The 21,241-nt window shown below is 40.7% G+C and overlaps 1 protein-coding gene across 1 annotated transcript in view; it reads left to right on the forward strand.

Annotated features, from left to right (window-relative positions):
* Nucleotides 1–16,627, forward strand: part of LOC117558939 (piggyBac transposable element-derived protein 2-like) — a 36,767-nt gene extending 20,140 nt beyond the window's left edge. Inside the window, exon 3 of the mRNA XM_034235505.1 lies at nt 16,595–16,627. Within this exon, the coding sequence (XP_034091396.1) occupies nt 16,595–16,627 (33 nt within the window). The remainder of the gene's footprint in view (nt 1–16,594) is intronic.
* The last annotated feature ends 4,614 nt before the right edge of the window (nt 16,628–21,241 follow it).

Below are 21,241 nucleotides of genomic sequence, written 5' to 3' on the forward strand. Positions count from 1 at the left end.
TATTTCCACCTGAATCCGAGTGGCCAGGGATGTATATATCATGTTTCCTGCTGTTACATGTCTACTTTAATTTAAAATATAATCCCTCAAGCATATCTGTCATGTAGCCTACTGTGGTACTCATCACAGCCCAAACCGCACACATGCTACACTGTCAACGAGACACATTTCTAAATGCCTATTGGAAATGAAAATAATAATAATATACAATACATAACACCAACATAAGAAACATAAACAAGACAAGGCAGTGTATAGAAATTAAAAATTTAAAAAAATGGCTCGGGCATCGTGTCTTCTTGATGTCTATCATAATATATTGGATACTGTTTGCTTTGATAATGGTAAACATATTTAGTCTTCACACTAGTGCTGTGAAAAATGTCCTTGTTTCTACTTGATGTGACAAGGGTTTTGGATTTTAAGGGTTTAACTGACCTCAAACATCATCCCCAAAAATAGAAATTGGTGAGAAATCTTTCATTAAATGTGAAACAAGCACTACATGTCATTGCATCATCTTTATATGCAGCCATCAAACGTTTTGAAGGAATATCTATCTTTTTATCTTTCCTTTTTTATTAAAGAACTCTTCCAATTGGATTCATCTGGTCCAAGCCGGTGTAATTAAATCATATTTAATGGAAAGTGGCAACAATGCATTTTCATTCAGATTTTCTTTAATCCAGATTGCCGCTCAGTATGTCATTTTTCTCCAAATGATCTTTGTCTTTTTTAAACCAGACATTTCTCAATTTACAGTTCTAACTATTTCTGATGGTTGTGTTCATTAAGAGCAACATCACTCATATTAGGAAGCTCTTTCAGTAAATAGATTTGTATAAACCTTTTAAAACATCTTCCAAAAACACAATCAAATTAAAGGTTTTATCTTTGGTATTTTAAATGAAAAATAGTCCTCTATTTTTTTTTCTTCTAAAGGGACATTTAGATTTATACATTTTCAAGCGTCCAATTCCTATTAAGACGGACACTTTCTACTTCAAGGCTTTTCTGTAAACGGAGACCTCCTCCACCATGAGGAGTGGCCATGCGAGCCCACGGGGAAGTTCCCTTTCTGTTCATCAGTGGAGCAGCAGAAATCCTCTTGAAAGGGTTCTTGGCAGGTGTCGTGCTGCTGTGGAGAAACCAGAGCGAGAGGTCTGCTCTGTGCGGAGGGTTAGGCTCGCTCGCTCGCTCGCTCATTCTATCCTAGAGGAGGCGTCTGCCATGCTAATGATGCTCAGCCCGCGGTGAGATGATGTTCAGAGTGTGAAGCTGCCTGGGAGTCTGTGATTCACTTAAAACCTTTTAAAAATGAAAAGCTAATAACTGCTCTTCATGTAAAACGACATTGCACTTTAAGGCATAAATAAACCTATGAAAGGCCTGCTTAGTATTTATTCTCTCAATCCCTAAATCATGTATTAGATTACACAACTTTTACAATAACTGACATTTTCATCCAGTTTCATCCCACAGGCCATACGAATGTTAAACACCTGCACTTTTGAAAGAACATACATAACATTCTTCTGTTTGCAACTCACATATATGATATACCAATATTCTAATTACTGTATAGACTATTCTGCACAGTTTCTATCATATTCTGTTTCTATTATATTCTATTTTATTTTATTTACTTGTTCTATTTGTATCTGTTTATTGTGTTGCACTGTTGGAGGAGCCTGTGACCTAGGATTGTCATTGTCAATCTACACCGTAGCTATGCCCACATGACAAGAAAAACCTTGAAATTATTTCAATGATCTGGATTACAGTTCACATACTGTATGTACTGTAGTATTGATAAAAACAACTTTGACACATCTGTTGCAAAAATGTTAAATATTTATATTTTTTAATTTGAATGAAATCGAATGCTGGAGGTGTCTTTGTCTATATTGAGATAGTTAATATTACTATCTTCATCAGAATTTGAAATTACAAAAAAGTAATTAAATGTTATGTCCTCCCGCCAAGTAAACATAAAACATGGAACTCATGTTATAATGTTGGGTGTTGGTCATTTAAATCCTTAATATTACATTATCATCATATCGTATACTGTATTTATGAGTTAACCTTCTGTCCGTTAGAGCGGCAGGATTTTCTGAGCAAGAGCGCACATGCAGGTATAAAAATAAACAAATGTAAAAAGAAGAGGACTTTGAGTTCCCTTCATAATTGGAAAATAGGCTTTCTAAAAATGACTCCCCTATATAGTGCACTTGCATTGTGTTTATGATAACAGTCCTTCACTGCAATGCATCACATTTTGTACATGGTAAAACTCAGAGTCATGAGACCCAACGCCTGTCAGTGATGATGCAAAACAATGAGGATTCATTATTATCCACGATCTCGCTTGACTGCTCGCTGTTGCGTAAACTACTGAGTGCATAATATATAGGGAATAGTGAATGATTAATCACGTTTGGGCCAGTAAATATTTGTTCTGATTTTAAATATGGAAGGTTTGAGTGTTGTGCGCTGATTACTGTCAGTGACATGAGCGCTGTCACAGTGTTAGGACTCAGTGCATTAAAAATGAAACGAGACCATGTTTGACAGAAGCGTCTCTGTGTGTGTGTGTGTGTGTGTGTGTACCAAGTTGTTGTGCATGCTTGGGTGTGAGATCATCAGTGGTAAACACAAGGCGCATCATTAGCACACCGATCACTATACTGCTTCTCCTGGAGCTCGTCTCGGGTGATATTGAACTGTTGCTCCATAATGGAGACTGTTATGAGTTGTTAAAAGTCAGACAGCCGCCGTGGGTTTGCACCAAACAACGTTATCTGATCTGTCTGAACAGGACATACCTGACAACCGCTATTTAGTTTGGGCTGTTGGAGCTCTCTCTCTGCATTATGTGATACAAATGTGTTGTGCAGATTGTGCAAGGCAGGAGACTTTTTAATCAGTCCACCTACTGGTAATAGATATCTCCAGTAAACAATAATCAAATACATTTATTTTCTTAACATAAACCATTAAAAACAGCAGAACGCAAAAGCAAGAGAAGTGTTTAGCCTTTTGCATTGGGTGAACCATTTTAATTGAAAATAATGAACATATTCCAAAGTCCTCTTCTTATATTACATCCAAGGGTTGCATGTGCCAACCTTTATATATACAGTCTATGGCATGGGTGTCAAACTCAAGGCCCGGGGGCCAAATCCGGCCTGCGACTTCATTTTATGTGGCCCGCAAGAGCTTGCAAAGAATATGATACGTTTATTATACGGTTACATACTACTTTATAGTATATCTACATATGTTCATTTTAATTTTAATTTTATTTATTTATCTTTTTTTAATCTTTGATTTATCCTTAATTTGATTAATCTGTGTGAATCTGTGCTGTCCTGTTTTTCAATCTCACCCTGTTGCTGTTAAACTCCTGCATTTCCCCACAGGGATTAATAAAGGTTAGCTTATCTTATTTTACAGACGCACGTTGCCCATAAACTACATGTCCCACAATGCATCTCATGTTGTGACATGCCACTGAAGAGACTTTCAATTGTTTGCCCTAGACTTCTGCTTTCAGACGTAGTTAATTATGAAGTTATTACCCTATCCAATAATAATCCAATGCAGCGGCAATAATATAATATAACACATTATTTCATATATATTATGTATTTATATATGTATATTTATATAGTTACAACCGGCCCTTTGAGTGCAACCATAATGCTAATGTGGCACACGAGGAAATTGAGTTTGACACCCCTGGTCTATGGTATGGTGCAACACAGTGATGTCATTGTGAAAAGTGACAGCCTCCTTATTCATTTCAAAGTGTGAATGCTGTTCTAAATGTAACCCTTGTTAGCATGTGTCATGTTCCCTGCTACCCCCCTCATGCTAAGGTTTGTCCTGATGCCAGATTTGAAAATGTAGCTTTCAGGAAGAAACAACAGTCTACTAACCTGCATGTCGTGCCCTTTAGAGAGTCTGATCCATGAAGCAGTGTGGCCTATAAGTTAAGGAAACAACACTACAAAGAAAAGAGGGACTAGTCCAATAACTTCAGCTGAACTTCCTCATCTCCAGGCTGTTGGAAGCCACCATGAACTCACTATCAGCCGCTGAACAGGGACTTTTTTTTATTCCCGCAAAATTGGCTAAGGCAGAGTGGGAAATTGTTTGTATGAAAGAGGCCGCTTGTCTGTGTACTGTACATGCACAAGTGTGTGTTGTTTTGTGGTTATCTGTTTGTGGCTTGTTTGCCTGTGCCGTCACATGACTGTGTATTCCTGTGCTCGTGGATGAGGCATAATGAGAAAGTGAGAAATTGTTAGTACAGTATAAATCACACACTGATGCTTTATGTGAGTGTGCATCATGGCTCTCTGTAGGTGTACGTCTGTGTGATTATGCGTGCTTATCTGGAAGTAAAACCTTTTAGACGACCACCTTTTACTCTTCACTTTCATGTGACTGTGTGTTTTGTGCCGCGTGTTGGTGAGGCTTCCTGCTTTGATTTGTGTGATGCTCGATCCTCTTCCGATAACAAACTACAGCCTCTCAGAGAGCGAGCCTGCAGCTGCTCGCTCGCTCACCCTGTCCTCCATCTTCCACCCTTCTTCTCCTTCGCACTCACCGGCTTTTATGGAGGCAATAAATAACCTCACACTGTCTCCGTGTTTAACTTGGTTTTAGAGGCCGGTGGAGCAGGCTGTGTCTGGCAACATCACACTTTACAAAACGGAGGTTCATCGGGAGGTCTTCAAAGATGCAAATAGAAAAAAAAGGCACCTGTTGTTGTTAATCTTAGTCTGATAATCAAATTGGCTAGCATTTTGAAGCATCTTTCTTACAGCAATATGAAATAGATATTCAAAAGAAATTAGGACCTGTTTAACGTGCCTTTAGCTTGAAATATTGAAATTCATCACATTGTTGATTTGGCAACCCACGTCATTTTAAGTAAAGTTGTAACGAGCAGTTATTTTTCAATTAATCTGATGAATATTTAGTTTATATGGCAAATTATTTTCTCTTTAACATGTTAAAAAAGTAAATAATAACCCTCTCATTGTTAAAGTGCCCAACAAACAAATCATCATTTCTGTTAAACCCCGAGCCTGTTTTTCAGGTTTCAGGCTCGAAAATGACATTCCCAGAACAAATGACCATATCTTCCCTTCTAAAAGGGTTAAATTAATAATCTTTTTTCTCAAAGTAATGATAAACCTGTGAGTTGGATGTAGAAAAGTCAGATTCAATATAGATGTTTTTTATTTTAAAGAAAATTCAGATTGAACATGGTAAAAAACTAAATTATAGTGTCCGTCCAAAAAATATTTTGTACTTATAGTGAAAACTAACCTTGGATGATGGGTTAGTAGACTAAAAGCTTTAGGAATCCAAAGTACAACATATAATAAGTAAAAAAAACAAACATTTTTAATCAATGATTTTATCACTGAGCACAATCTCGATTTTATGTTTTTAACAGAAACTTGGATTGAACAAAATAACAGTGCAGCTGTTCTTATCGAATCAACCCCTCCCAACTTTAGTTTTATGAGTCAGGAAAGAATGCATAAGAAAGGGGGTGGAGTTGCTATTCTGTTCAATGATTCCCTTCAATGCAGGAAGACATCGTATGGAAACTTTGATTCTTTTGAATATGTGGCCCTTCAGCTGAAAAATGCTCCTCTCGAGCTCTGTTCCTAAATATCTATAGACCACCCAAATACTGTGCAAGCTTTTTTGATGACTTTACTGAACTGCTGTCTATAGTGTGTATTGACTTTGACCGTCTAGTCATTGTTGGTGATTTTAACATCCATGTTGACAACCCCCAGGACAGAGGGGCAAAATAACTGTTTTGTGTTCTTGATAGCTATGGACTGACTCGGCATGTGACGGAGCCCACGCACAATAAGGGGCACACTCTGGACTTAATTATCTCAAAGGGTCTGAATATCTCTAAGGTTGTGGTGACTGATGTTGCACTCTCTGACCATTCCTGTGTTTTCTTTGAGAGCTCTATTTTTGTTCACAAAAATGTTCAAAAAGAGGTAACCACAAAGCGATACTTAACTGAAAATACTAGGGAAATGTTAACTCAGAATTTTTCTTCCACACTTGCCCCTGCTAACATCTCAGTAAATGAGCTAGTAGATCATTTTAATTCACAAATTAAAAATGTTATAGATGCCATTGCTCCAACTAAGGTAAAGGAAGTGTCTGGCAAGAAAATATCTCCATGGAGAAAGGCCATGAGCGTGAAAACAGAAAAAAGAGAATGTCGAAAAGCTGAACGCAGGTGGCGAAAAACAAATCTCCAGGTTCACTTTGAAATCTATAAAGAGAGACTTGGCCTTTATAATTTGGAATTGAAAAACGCACGACAGTCTTTCTTCTCTGACATCATTACCAAAAACAAAAACAACGCACGTGCCTTGTTTGCTACCGTCGACAGACTAACTAACCCCCCAGTGTCAGTAGCCTCTGAATTTCTATCCACCAGGGCGTGCAATGATTTTGCCTCCTTCTTCACTGACAAAATTCAGAAAATCAGACAAGCAGTCAGTGCCTCTGCATCAGGAACAGCAAATGTGTTGTCCCTATCTCCACTTAACATCAATTCAGACATCATGACACAATTCCATCAGATTAATGATAAAAACCTAGAGGACATTATACAACTTCTGAAATCCTCCTCCTGCTGCCTTGATATTATTCCAACAGGATTTGTTTAAGATGTTTTGCCTTGCATGGCCTCAGATCTACTTCATATAGTAAACAAATCTCTTCACTCAGGTATTTTTCCACAGGCCCTGAAAACTGCAGTCATTAAACCGCTCTTAAAAAAGAATAATCTAGATGCTTCAGTAATGAACAATTACAGGCCCATATCAAACCTCCCATTTCTAGGTAAAATCATTGAAAAAGTTGTTTTTCAACAGTTGAGTAATTTCTTGCATTTAAATAACTGTTTCGATGTGTTCCAGTCAGGCTTTCGTCCAAACCACAGCACTGAGACTGTTCTTGTAAAGGTCTTTAATGACATCCACTTAAACACAGACAGTGGCAGAACTTCAGTGTTAGTATTATTAGATCTCAGTGCTGCGTTTGACACTGTTGACCACAGCATATTACTAGACCGACTGGAAAACTGGGTGGGACTTTCGGAAACAGTTCTAAATTGGTTTGAATCCTACTTAAAGGACAGAAACAACTTTGTTTCTATAGGTAAATACAAATCTGAGTTGACAAATATGACATGTGGGGTTCCTCAAGGCTCCATCTTGGGGCCTCTTCTCTTTAACATCTACATGCTACCACTGGCTCAGATAATGAAAAACAACTAAATAAGTTACCATAGCTATGCAGATGACACACAAATGTACGTAACAATTTCACCAGGAGACTATGCTCCAATTCAAACACTAAGTAAGTGCATTGAACAAATCAATGACTGGATGTGTCAGAACTTTCTCCAATTAAACAAAGATAAAACTGAGGTAATGGTTTTTGGAGCCAAGTCAGAACATATAAAAGTTAGCGCTGAGCTTCAGTCTACAATGTTCAAAACAACAGATAAAGCCAGAAATCTAGGTGTAGTCATGGACTCTGACCTGAGTTTCAACAGTCACATTAAAACTGTTACTAAATCAGCCTACTATCACCTAAAGAATATATCTAGGATTAAAAGACTAATGTCACAGCAGGATTTGGAAAAACTTGTCCATGCTTTTATCTTCAGTAGACTCGACTACTGCAATGGTGTCTTCACAGGTCTCACTAAAAAATCTATTAGGAAGCTGCAGCTGATTCAGAACGCCGCTGCTCGAGTCCTCACTAACACTAAGAAAGTGGATCACATCACTCCTGTTCTGAAGTCTTTACACTGGCTTCCTGTGTGTCAAAGAATAGATTTCAAAATACTGCTGCTGGTTTATAAAGCACTGAATGGTTTAGGCCCAAAATACATTTCTGACCTCCTGCTAAATTATGAACCATCCAGATCTCTCAGGTCTTCAGGGACTGGTCAGCTTTCTGTCCCCAGAGTCAGAACTAAACATGGTAAAGCAGCGTTCAGTTATTATGCTCCAAATATCTGGAACAAACTCCCAGAAACCTGCAGGTCCGCTGCAACTCTGACTACTTTTAAATCCAGGCTGAAGACTTTTCTTTTTGTCGCTGCTTTTAATTGAACTATTCATATCTTAGACTGCACTGTAACTTTTATCCATGTACTTTTTCTTTTAATGTTTAATTGAACTATTTTTTCTTTTAATGTTTATTTTATTAGCTTTTCTTTTTAATGACTGATTTTAAATGCCTTTTTCTTAATGTCTTTCATTTTTTGTAAAGCACTTTGAATTGCCTTGTGTTGAAAAGTGCTATATAAATAAACTTGCCTTGCCTTGCCTTACCCTGTATCAAGTTTGATGCAAAACAAGTGATATTTGACCTTTTTAGACAGATTTAGCAAAAGAAAACCCTCTTCTGGGGCCATTTGGGTGGATTTTCCATATCTCTGGCCCCCCTTGCTGGATTTTGACATGTGACAGCTCTTTCTAACCGTCAGAGCCAATGGAATCGAGGGGAACTCCCACATTTGGTAATGTGTGTGCCGCATAGCCTATACCGGAAGCAGCAGCCACTCTGGTGGCTACCATTAGCAGCTAACATTTGCTCTCCGATTTTTACATAAAAATGGAATGATGGATTATAAATTAAATCATTTTTTTATACATAGACGTTAAAAATCTATGGATTAACCGATTCAGCCGCGTTTTTTCTGGTTTTAATGCCATTGAACACGTCTTTTGATCAGATTGACAGCTACGGCGAGACGATCTCCCTAGAAGCTCCGTAAAGGTACGTGTTGTGATGTCTGTATTTGCTTCCCCTGTCGCGAGTATAGTATCATCACTCAGTGATGATACTATATACCTAAATAATCTGTGGAACCTCAGCTTTAATCAGATATCTTGTATGTGCAGCTACGATAAGTAATAAGGGTACTTTTATCTTGAGTTCTGTGCCAATGTCCGTTAGCATTTTTCGCTAAGGGGTCATTTAGATGCTTCTTATGAGACTTGTGTTTTGTTTTGGTAAAAATGGTTTGTATCATCAGTTAGCTGAGATCATTTCCGTTAATCTGGTATAACACATTAATAGGTTCTTAAATATTAAGATCCCCTGAGACACAGTGTCGTGAGAAAAAAAAACCAGGGTCCCCGCCGACGGGGACCTTGGGGTTTAACAGGTTAAAATTAGACAAAAAAGCCAATCTTCACATTTGAGACCGCTAGTTAATTTCATTTAGGTCAAACATACTAAACCTACTTCATTCAGTAAACTTAAAGTAAAATGCATGAGCTATTTCTTACCCCTCGATTCCACGAGTCCGTCTGCGTCGCGTCACGGCTGCGCCGCGTTTTTCGTCCGGCCTCCTCCGGCGTCATACCCTACCGGGCGCATTTCAGAAGCATTTCAGAAGTGGAGCGTCTTGCCTGCCGGCTCGCAGTTTTTGTTGATTTGGGCATATTTCCTGGACAGGCTACTTTGTACAGACACAGTTAATAATAATTGTAATATCCTAGTTATAAACGACATGAATCAAAGATGTGTTGCTGTATTTTAGTGGTAAAAAAATGCATTCATCATCATAATTATTCTATATATAATTTACACAGTACCTGTAAACCGGAGGAGAACGCTGGCATTTCTCCTACTTGAAAGACTATGGAGGGATAGGGTCTGCAAAATTAGTTTATTTTGGGGATGGGCCGGATGCCCTGACTGGTCCACTTCCTGCCCGGCGCCTCTGCCTCGCGTCGCGTCGAAAAATATTCTATTTTGAGCGGAGCCCAGCGCCGAGCCGGCGTAACGCGACGCAGACGGACCCGGTGGAATCTAGGGGTTACAGCTCTAATTTGAGCTAAATTTATCCTTGTATTCTTAATCTCAGTGGATTTTTTGGTATTATAACAAGATATTCAAAATAACTAACCTTTAATAAAACTATTTTCAAAGTAAAATTGTCACTTCTTATTGTGGTTTTTTTATTTTATTTCTTCCATCCAGTAGATAAAAGGCTTTGGGTCGAGAAAATCATTACCCTGTTCACATTGTGCACTGTTTTTCCTTTTTAAAGGTTTTCCTGAACTTTCTTGTCTAGCTTGCCTTTAAACTTGGTAAAGTGCTAAATTAATTCTGTTTATTTTGATCCCCCCACATGTTGTAGGACGTTGATGAATTAAGTAAAGGGAATACCTGAAGTTCCCTCGAGGTAGACCTATAATAACCCCCTAAAGGTTCCTCGAAGACCTTTAACACTTGGAGACTACATTAAGCTTGGCTAAATGAAAGAGTGTTTCTGAGAGGGACAGGCTCCTAAGTGGATGAAAAGGGATTCGGAGAGATCAGAGGCGACTCCCATTAATTGTGATCTGTTTTAGCAAGGATTAACCAGGCAGATGAAGGAAGCAGCATTTACCTGTGCTGCCATTTTAAAGCCCTAATGGATCTGAAAGGCAAATACAATTACCACACTGAAAGGCCAGGAGAGGGGAAACGAGCCTTTCTAATATTATAACCAGGGCTGCACATAACTGGTGCACAGGTGCGCATGCACACCTCCGCCAAAAAAAGAGCACCGGGTCATAGAGAGAGAGAGAGAGAGAGAGAGAGAGAAAGATATTTGCGAGTTGCATATGAACTCAGGGTCGGTCCGTAGCGCTGGCGTTATAGATGTTTGCCTAGGGTGCCAGATCTGTGCTGCGCTGGCAGTTCTGGGAGGGAAAACAACATTTTTGACCGTTGGGGCTCATCCTAATTTTCGGCCTTGATGTAACAATATTCATAATTAAGTAATTGTAACACCCTTTTCACACCGGTTACACGTTTCATTTGCCCTGTACGATGGGCGCTGTAAGTGATGAAAATGGGGGATGTTGGCTTATCTGGCGCCCGCAGCTCACAGCCAAAATGCGAGGGAGAGAGGGAGGGTACACCGGTACGCGCTGTTGTTATTAGAATCTGGTGCCGTGCTAGCTGCTCTAACGGATATAAGAAGAAGATGTTTCTACAATAATGTGGAGGGAGAGTCCTCTCCAGTCAGACTGAGAGGCTGATACTACAGCTCAGTGAGGTAAGGAGGTAAGTGTTTAGATAGTTCACTTTAGTCTAAGTTCAAACAGTTTGGTCACAATTTATGTAAACACACTTATTTCCAAGGCACTCCTTTATAATTATTGGGATAAACAGGTTTGAAATCATTCCAATGAATACTATAGGACAGTAACCAAAAATATCCTTTAAAACTGGAGAGATAAAAAAAAATGCATAAATAAATAAATGTTAAGGTAAAATAAGATATGAATGAACAACACAAATAAAATAAGTTACATTACATGTCATTTGTTAGACGCTTTTATCCAAAGCGACTTACATACATTCAGTACTGTGGACAATCCCCACAGGAGCAATTTGGGGTGAAGTGTCTTGCCCAGGGACACAACGACATGCTGACGCAGTGGGACTCGAACTTGATACCCTGTGATTCGAAGTCCAGCACACTACCCACTAAGCCACAGCCTCCCATTACATTCATTTGTTATTGGCTATGGTAGGTTATTGGTTATGTTCACATACTTATTTGATTACATCCACTGATTTCGACCCAAACCCAGCTGTTGACTTGTGGATGCAAGCAGCTAATCGCAGACTCAACCAGAGAGGAAGTAGTAGGCCTACATCATCAGCTACCATGTCTGACAGAGAGGAAGACAGTGAGGAGAACAGTCAGGAGGGTAGTGATGACAGCTTGTAGGATTACTGGTCGTGCTAATGTTGTCTTGTGTTCACCTCTGCATGTGTGTTCTGTGTGCACCTCTGCATGTGTGTTTAGTGCCGTGTGTCTGGCAAATAAAGTCAAGACCCCCTAAAAAGTTACGGTTTATTTCATTTTAAGGATGAGCACCAAGCAACATCTCCAGGTGCTCCTTTGAGAACCAGGGCAAAAAAGTTATGTGCACCCCTGATTATAACGCACTTTACTCAAGACTAGACAAATGTCACGACTCTTGTGAACTTCACATCTACTGAAATCTTTTTAGTAGTGCAACTTGACCTCAATATTTTAGAACTCTCTCTACAGGAGCCAGTGAACAATACATTTTATTAGCAGGATATGGATAGTAAAGCCTGCTTATTACAGTATGCTACATTGGAATAACCAAATGTAGGATCATTTTTGGTCCTACATCTCGTGTTGTTTTTGCAATATGATGCAAAGGAGAGTCTTGTATACAAGCATCACCATATGCTTGGGGGCAGAGGGACTCACACAACTTTACAAAATCAACTTTGACAAGTTTTTTCATTTCAAAGAAGAGTCCTTGTCTCTCTGTGTTTATAGATTTGATCACCCCTGTATCCTTTTGTTTCAAAGACATGCGAGTTGATGAATGTCAGGTAAAGACATTTTTCTGAAGCTGTTTTAGTCCACAGCTCTTCAACAATCATCCCCATGACTCATTGTGACTTAATAGCTTCTAACTGTTTTTCTTTACTTTTGGCAACTTTCACACCATACCTGTCTCACCCACACACATTGGGACGTGGACAATTTTGGTGCAGGAATATCACTATATTGTCTGAAACAATATGCAATGCATTTAAAAATTCCAGTGCCATGTGCCTCCTCCTCTTCTTCTTCAGAGCGGTGGCGGTAACGTAGGCGGCTAATTATTTTCTCTCCCTCTTCAGAATCACTTGATTGCATGTCTTTGAATTGTGAAAGCGGCTGAAAGGAAATGTGCTGTCATATTCACATCATAAATGTTATTATTCTGCACACATAGCGCTCAGACACAAGGTTGACATTTTCTAATTAAATGTTTCCTTAAGCTGTGTACATCTCCCTGGGAAGTCTGCAAGACGCAGAGGCCCTCACTGCCAAGATGAAAGAACTCATTATTTTCCCTTGCCCACTATCGCCCTCATGTTTCTCCCCTTTTTATCCAGATAACAGAACTATTCCATTTAATCAATGCTGCCTGCTGGAGTACAGCAGAGCAGCCGCGGTCAAGAAAATGCACCTCAACAACTAAGCATAAAATTCAATTCTGCCCCCCTCCCCCAAAACAAACAGGCACGCAGAGCAGCGGTGCATTCATCATTGCTGTTTCTGGTTTGACAACTCGCTCTGTTTTTAGTATTACAATCATAAGCTCTGAATTGGATAAGGGCAGCAGGAGAGGTTGAAAAATGGAAACACAATGGATTTGGTCCGCCACCAACAGAAAAAAAAGCCCTTTCCTGTGCGGCTGGAAATGATAGCACTGCACAGAAGTTGCAAGGAGTCGGAGATTATATTCTAATCCTCCACTCACACTTTAGTGGCTGTGTTTTAATGGAGCCCATGGGCATTGTTAGAAAAAAACCATAATATGGAAATGATTTGACCAAGCCAAAAATAAGAGAAAAGAACGACAGTGGAACTTTTTGGGCTTTTTTTTTTTTTTTAAGTGGATTGCTGTGATTAGTGACAAAAAAGGCCGATCAGTTCCACATCAAAAGCCAGATGTACCAAACGTTACTTGATCTATTAACATGGGATCTATGTTTCAAAACCAGCGTATCTCTGTGCTGCTCACAGGATTCAGTTTGAAACTCCATCTGATATCCCACTGACAGGCTGGCAATCCTCAATCAAAAGCCGGGAGCATTAGTTACATTATCTGTCGCTGCAAACTGTGCCGCTCCTTTTATTCACAGAAAAAATGTTTCATGTTTCATTTTTTCTTGGTGGAAAAAAGACGACTTCTATAGTTTTTGTACACTCCAGCTAGCATTGAGTTTCCAGATAAGTCGCCTTGGAATCAGTTCTCTCGGCAGGATCAGCAGGGTGTTGAAGTTTGCTTTGCAACTGAAAGCTGTTATTGCAAACATTTCGGTTAGCATAGGCAAATGTTATCTTAAAGAGCTGAAGAAAGGAAGTTTGGTGAGCAGAGTCCTGGAAAATACTTTGACGGGAACATCACAGACGATGTGTCCAGAGGAATCGATAGATGTACACAGAAAATGTTGTTTAACAGCCTGTATCATGGTTCATTTCTGTCCACAGTCTTTCACCTCAGCTGTTTATATTTCACCCTCTTGCCACAGAGAAGGATAAAAGTCTGGTTATGGGCAGTTTCTCACACAGTTAATGTTGCATATATTGATGTTTGGGGGTAGAAGAACCAATAAAGGCTGATTGACACACATCATCAAATATTATTGCCTTTAATGTATTTGGCCCTAGGGGTTTTTAAATTCTGACACTCCGCCTAACCCCTTCGGAAAAAAATCAACATGTTGGGAATAGCAACCATTAAAAGCATGTTGAATTGCCGTTCTAGTATGCAATGTACTCTTGAAAATGCAACGAAATCCCTGGTTTGACGATACCCCGGCCCATTCTGGACTCATACGGAGCATCTTTTTGGTCTATTCTAAATGCATTTGTTATCAGCACAGTTCTACTGAATCTAAACTCTTGTGTTTCACATTGTTCCGAATGACTCAAAGATTGTTAGGTTTTTGCAGTAAATTGCTCCAATCAGCCACTAATGGTTTTCAAGTACCTCAGTTTCCTCCATGAACCACTGCTGCAGCTTCAACTGTGGACCACATTGTTAAGAAAATCAAATCAGAAGTAACTCTTTGTTCTTTCCATCTTTCACAGTGCCTTGCTTTGTGGCCCACTCTCTGTGACCTCCTTCAAATGCAACTTCAACAGCATGACGCATATGCATCATGAGGTAGGAATGCCATATGACTTGAACCATAAATGTACAAGTATGTCCTTACTTGGAATGGAAGAAAAATATACTTACTTTCATTGTTTTTCCTATGGACAAGAAGTTACATTTTGGGCAGTTGTTTTATAATGTAGAACTCTTGTGCAACTATTGAGGTCATTTTTTCATTTGTTTAATTCATTTCCATCTTACACACAACAGTTCACCAAGATATTGCTACTTTGACCTCTGTATACTAAAGTCTGTAGGCACTCTATACTGAGATAGGTGCCATTTGAACATTCAGGTCATGCTGTGTTAAATCTATCATATTTAATAAAGAAAAGGCCTCTGGGCTTCGGCTGACTGTACATAACATATTATTCTCCTCATTAGATCGATTCAGTGAATGTGTAACTTCTAAACACCAGTTCAAGATAAAAGAAGTCTAGTTTTGGACACTTTTCACCTGTAACCTAATACAGCTTTATCTTTCTAACCAATCATAAAGCCAGTTGAGTAGCACTTAAAACGGTTTGGCTCTATGAAACCTGATGTACTTATATGATTCTGTTTTCTTCAAGTTTGTATCTTCCTGGTCGAATGCACTTATTGTAAGTCGCTTTGGATAAAAGCGTCAGCTAAATGCAATGTAATGTAATGATCACATGAGTGTGCAGGCATTGAGATAAATGTCTCACAGACGCATAACGGTTACTTGCTGAGTGGAATGGGCCTTCTGACGAACATTGTTAAATTACAACAAAGCTTGCACACAGGAGCGAGAAGACCTTCAAGCCGCAGACTGTAGATGCCACCCTGCCTGTTTCCATGTAGCTCTCTGCTGGGAGTTTAAGCAGCATGGCAGGCAAACATGATCCAAATGGTTCATGAAGGAAGGGATTGCTTGAAGTAAAGCTCAAGGCAAAGTTTAAATGAAAACAGCAATGAACCACCAAGACATTACCTTTACAGGCAAACGGTTATTTGGTTAGCTTTAAGGCACTTTAATAGAGAAGTACTCGCTGTGGTGAACTGTGCTCTACATATATTGTGACTTAAATACTAAATCAACTGACTGCCTGTAATTATAAAGGGGCACATCACCGCTTTCAACAATAAGTTCAAGTTATATTGTCCCAAGGGTTAGTGCATAATGAGTTATTTATTATGTCTCTGGCTCTAAATATGGCTTCCCAAAAATGTGAAACCCGAATGATGATAGTGCTTTGAGAAACAACACGTATTACTCATTATAGCAACGTTTGTGATTTTGTTTTTGTTTTGTTGGTATGACCTCAGTCGAGGGTCAAGCAAACTTGACAGATATTTGATTTAATTGACTTGGGCTGTGGGAAGTTTGCGTGTGTATAACTGTGAGGTTTTATGAGGGAAAGATTCTGGCGAAAATAGTCTTTTGTGTAGCAATGCAGTGCAAACATTGACAATTTGTAAAAACTGAAAATAACTTCAGTTGTTTAGGGTTAGCTAACTTCCTGCACTCTAGTTGTGGAATATTGCTGAATGCAGCCCTAGGTCTGCAAATCTACTCTGTGGGGGGAAAGAAGTAGCGAGTATATGTGTGGTTAGAGTTGCGGTCAGCAGTGTGAGAGCAGCACTGTTCGAAGTAATTTAGCTTTACTGCCTCTACGCTTGGTGCAGTGTTTCTCCGTGACCGATCCATCTTTACGGAGGTAAATATATACATCACACTCCCGTGGCGAACTGTGCTGGGGGTACATTTGTAAAAGTGTTGCTCTTTTTGTGTGTGGGTGTGTGCTCATGTATGTTTGTGCATACATGTGTTCCCCTGTGTCCTGTAGACTCTCAGGGTTTTGGATATTCCGTCTAAGTGACTGTGTGCAGCTTCAAAGCCACATTCATAGAGTAATGTCCATGCAGGTATCAGGGGATCTGACTGTGAAGAAACTGCCCGACTGTGGTAATGAGTGTCTTCCTTGTTGGAATAATGCTTAATACTAAAACCGACTGGAATGATTCATACTTGCCCAGAACAGTCCGCTGAGCTCCCACCCACCACAGCGTGAATACAGGCTGCAGCAGCACATTGAGGAATGTTATGCTTTTTACTCTGCTGTGTGTGTGTGTGTGTGTGTGTGTGTGTGTGTGTGTGTGTGTGTGTGTGTGTGTGTGTGTGTGTGTGTGTGTGTGTGTGTGTGTGTGTGTGTGTGTGTGTGTGTGTGTGTGTGTGTGTGTGTGTGTGTGTGTGTGAAGAAGCAGCAATGCAAAAAGGCCTCACACAGAGCCTGGATAATAAAATTACCCCTGGAGAAATTAGCACATAATGTTCTCAAATTATAATTCGTAACGTTCTTTTTAAGGCTTGTTAGCGCCATGGTTGGCTGTTTTACGAAAAAAGGGCCCCACGGAGAGTGTTGAGTATTAAAGGGTATACATGCAGGCAGTTAGTACAGATGCACCCCAGAAAGATGTGGCAGCTACTTATCCTTTTGTCTCGGTGCTCTGCCCACAAACAGCCATCTGAACATGCAAATGATTCACATGGAGAGTTCATTACTCCATATATTTGGACTGTTGACAGCAAAATACGTTTGGAATAATTGAGGTCGAGTCATGTCACATCAACTGGAGTCATTTCATTATTTCTTTCTGATAAAATTATGATCAGGCACTCATCATTGTGTCATAAATGTGTTAATGTACAAAATAGGACAAAGCTCACTCCCACTGCCTTTGAGTTCTTCTACATTAATGCATTTCTAGGGCGCTTTCATATTCCAATTATAATATATAATGTGGTTTAATTTAAAGGAGAAACCAGACTTTGAATAATGAATGGGCTCCTGTCGATCAAAAGCACACCTCTCAGAGTTGTGGTGTAGCTTTCCATCCACCTTTTAAAACTTTTGAACGATCACTCAATATATTCCATGTACACAGGGGCGCTCCTTGCGAACAGACAAGGCATGCAACAGCTTGGGGCCCCGTACCAGAAGGGGCCCCCCAAAGAAGGTAGATTAAGAAGGTCCACAGCAACGACAACATGAAACACCCTTTAATTTACTGCAACGACATGATGGGAATCCCCCTCAAGGCGGCCCCATGCATAGCGCTCTGTAAAATGCTGCTTCTCATCTTAAGTTTTGTTGCCCTGCTCCGCTCCGGGGGGGGGGGGTAGGGTGCCGTCGGCTGTGCGTGGTGATAAAAAGCTGGTTCGAGGGGCCCCCAGTGAATGTTTGCCTAGGGCCCCCACTGACTCTAAGATCGCCATTTAATTAACTTTCACAAAGTGAAACGCACTGAAAGGATTACATTTTTAGAGTAAACACAGAGCACAAAAAACAGAAAACATTGGTAGCAACTTGTCAATCACAAGGCACTTGCACACTAATTTATTTTCCATTTTGCATAATTTACAATACGGACATCATGCTGTATTGGAAAAAGTCTTCCAACTATACAATGAGACCAGCATTTTGTCAGGAAAATGTAAATTAATGTAATAAATCAAGTAAGACATAGGGTCATTTTCTCAGACTTCTATACAATCAGACTGTTTATGTTACCAGAGCAACCGTCTCCTGCTGGCTATTTAAAACAATGCAGTTTAATGCACTTCCTCACGTGTTCACTTTTCAGACCTGCAGTTACTGTTAACAACGAGAACAGATTAAGTTCCCCAATACATCCTTAACAGTTTTTTCTTTAAAATAAGCATGAACGAGAAATGAATAGGTCCGACAATGCTATAAACTTTACTCATAAATAATTTAACTCCTCTCAGCACACAGTTGTAACTGTATCAAACCAGTTTTGAACAAACGCAAATTACTCCTCAAACTAATATTGTTGCTAGCAAATTATTTTAATAACTCCATTGTTACGACTGGAGCACACAAAAACTGATAGGATCCAAATGCACGACTCTAGACAAAAGATGATTCAAAAAAAGGTTTTACTGTGATGATAAAACAAGGTAATCCATTCACAAGGTTCAAAACGATCTGGCACTTGGCACAGTGTATATACAAAAGCAAGGGACTCCACAGGTGCAAACAATAAGGGCGGGGCAGGTAATCAGGTCAGTGGACAAACAGGCAAGGTAGGAATCGAACTACCTGAAATGAGAAGGGAAATGACAAAGTAAAACAGGAAATGGCAGACACGGACTTGACAATATAGACTCACAGAGAAATAATACTAACAGATCTGACGAGACACAACAGTACCCCCCCCTCTACGGCCGACTCCGGACGGCCCAGAGTCCTGTGGATTAAGTCTGAAAAAGTCCTTTATCAGTTTCTGATCCACAACTAAACTTGCTGGTACCTACGACCGATGTTCTGGACCGTATCCTTTCCAGTCTACAAGGAACTGTCGGCCGCGTCCTCTCTTCCTGACTGCTAGCAGTTTCTTGACGTCATATATCAGACCGACCTCTAACATCCGGGGTGGAGGAGGAGGCTTGGATGGAGGAACCAAACGACTCTCCCGAACCGGTTTGACTTTGGCAACATGAAAGGTCGGATGGACTCTCAAGGACCTGGGCAGGCGCAGGCGAACAGCAACCGGGTTAACAACTTTCATTATGGGAAACTGACCCACAAACCTCGGAGCCAGCTTCCTGGAGGCCACACACAGGGGCAGATCTCTTGTAGATAGCCAAACCTTCTGTCCGGGTTTGTAGGCAGGTGCCGGACGACAATGTCGATCTGCTGTCTTTTTCATGCGAGCAGCACTCTTCAGGAGAACCTGGCGAGGTCCTGCCCAGACTCTGCAACACCGCCTCACCAGGGCATGTGCTGACGGTACAGTCACTTCCTTCTCTACTTCTGGAAACAGAGGAGGTTGGTAACCATAGGCGCAGTGAAAAGGGGAGAGACCCGTGGCAGATGTAGGTTGGGTGTTGTGGGCATACTCTACCCATATCAGCTGCTTGCTCCAAGTTGTGGGATTCTGGGACACCAGACACCGTAAACACGTCTCCAGTTCCTGGTTGATCCTCTCTGATTGACCATTAGCCTGTGGGTGGTAACCAGATGTGAGGCTGGGAGTGGCTCCTATCAGGCTGCAGAATTCCTTCCAAAACTGGGAAACGAACTGCGACCCACGGTCTGACACCACATCTCGAGGAAATCCATGCAGCCTGAAAACATGAGACAAGAGCACTTCTGCTCTTTAGCAGAGGGAGATTTGGGCATGGGGATAAAGTGAGTCATTTTGGTGAATCTGTCAACAACAGTGCAGATGGTGGTGTTACCTGCAGAGGGCGGCAGTCCAGTGACAAAATCCAGCGAGATGTCAGACCATGGGCGGCTTGGAATGGACAAAGGTTGCAGTAGACCCATAGGAGACTGGGTAGAGGTCTTATTCCGAGCACATGTAGTGCAGGCTGCCACATACTCAGTAACCTCCTTCTCCATTTTAGGCCACCAAAACCTTTGCTTTATCATGTACATAGTTCGTCTGATACCTGGATGACATGTTAATACAGATGTGTGAGCCCAGTGAATCACGTCAGAGCGGACAGATGGGGGAACAAAGAGGCGGTTAGGGGGGCCACCACTGGGTACGGTTTTTCCCTCTAAAGCTTGATTTACCTTAGCCTCAATTGGCCATGTCACCCCTCCTATCACCTGAGTGGGCGGTAAAATGGACTCGGTCTCCTTGGAAAGAGCCTCTGGGTCAAAAAGCCTGGATAACGCGTCTGGTTTGGCGTTCTGTGAGCCAGGACGGTAGGAGAGAGTGAAGTTAAACCTATTGAAGAATAAGGTCCATCGTGCCTGTCTGGAGTTTAACCTTTTAGCCTTGCGTATGTACTCCAAATTGTTGTGGTCTGTCCACACAATAAATGGCTGTTTTGCCCCTTCTAGCCAGTGCCTCCACTCATCCAGTGCTACCTTCACGGCTAATAACTCTCTATTGCCTACATCATAGTTCCGTTCAGCCGCAGTCAACTTACGGGAAAGGTAGGTACATGGATGGAGCTTACTGTCTTTCTCTGCCCTCTGTGAGAGGACCGCCCCGATGCCCTCGTTGGAGGCATCCACCTCCACCGTGAACTGACGTTGGGAATCCGGGATGGTAAGTATTGGAGCTGTAGTGAAAACTTTTTTTAACTTCTGGAAGACCTGGTCTGCCTGTGGGGTCCACACAAACTGAACAGAAGGAGAGGTGAGTACATGCATAGGAGCGGCAATAGAACTAAAATTCCTAACAAATTTTCTGTAGAAGTTTGCAAATCCAAGGAATTGTTGGACTTTTTTCCTGGAAGAGGGTGTGGGCCATTCAGCCACAGCGCTCACTTTAGCAGGATCCATCATTATCTGGTAGGACCCAGGATGAAACCCAGAAATGAAGTGGAACTGACGTGGAACTCACATTTTTCATCCTTGACATAAAGTTGATTGTCCAACAACTTTCTTAATACCTGACGAACATGCGAAACGTGTGAACCTTCATCACGGGAAAAAAAATAAATAAATCAG

This window comes from Gymnodraco acuticeps, unplaced genomic scaffold (assembly GCF_902827175.1).
Source record: "Gymnodraco acuticeps unplaced genomic scaffold, fGymAcu1.1, whole genome shotgun sequence".
Taxonomy (NCBI): Eukaryota; Metazoa; Chordata; class Actinopteri; order Perciformes; family Bathydraconidae; genus Gymnodraco; species Gymnodraco acuticeps.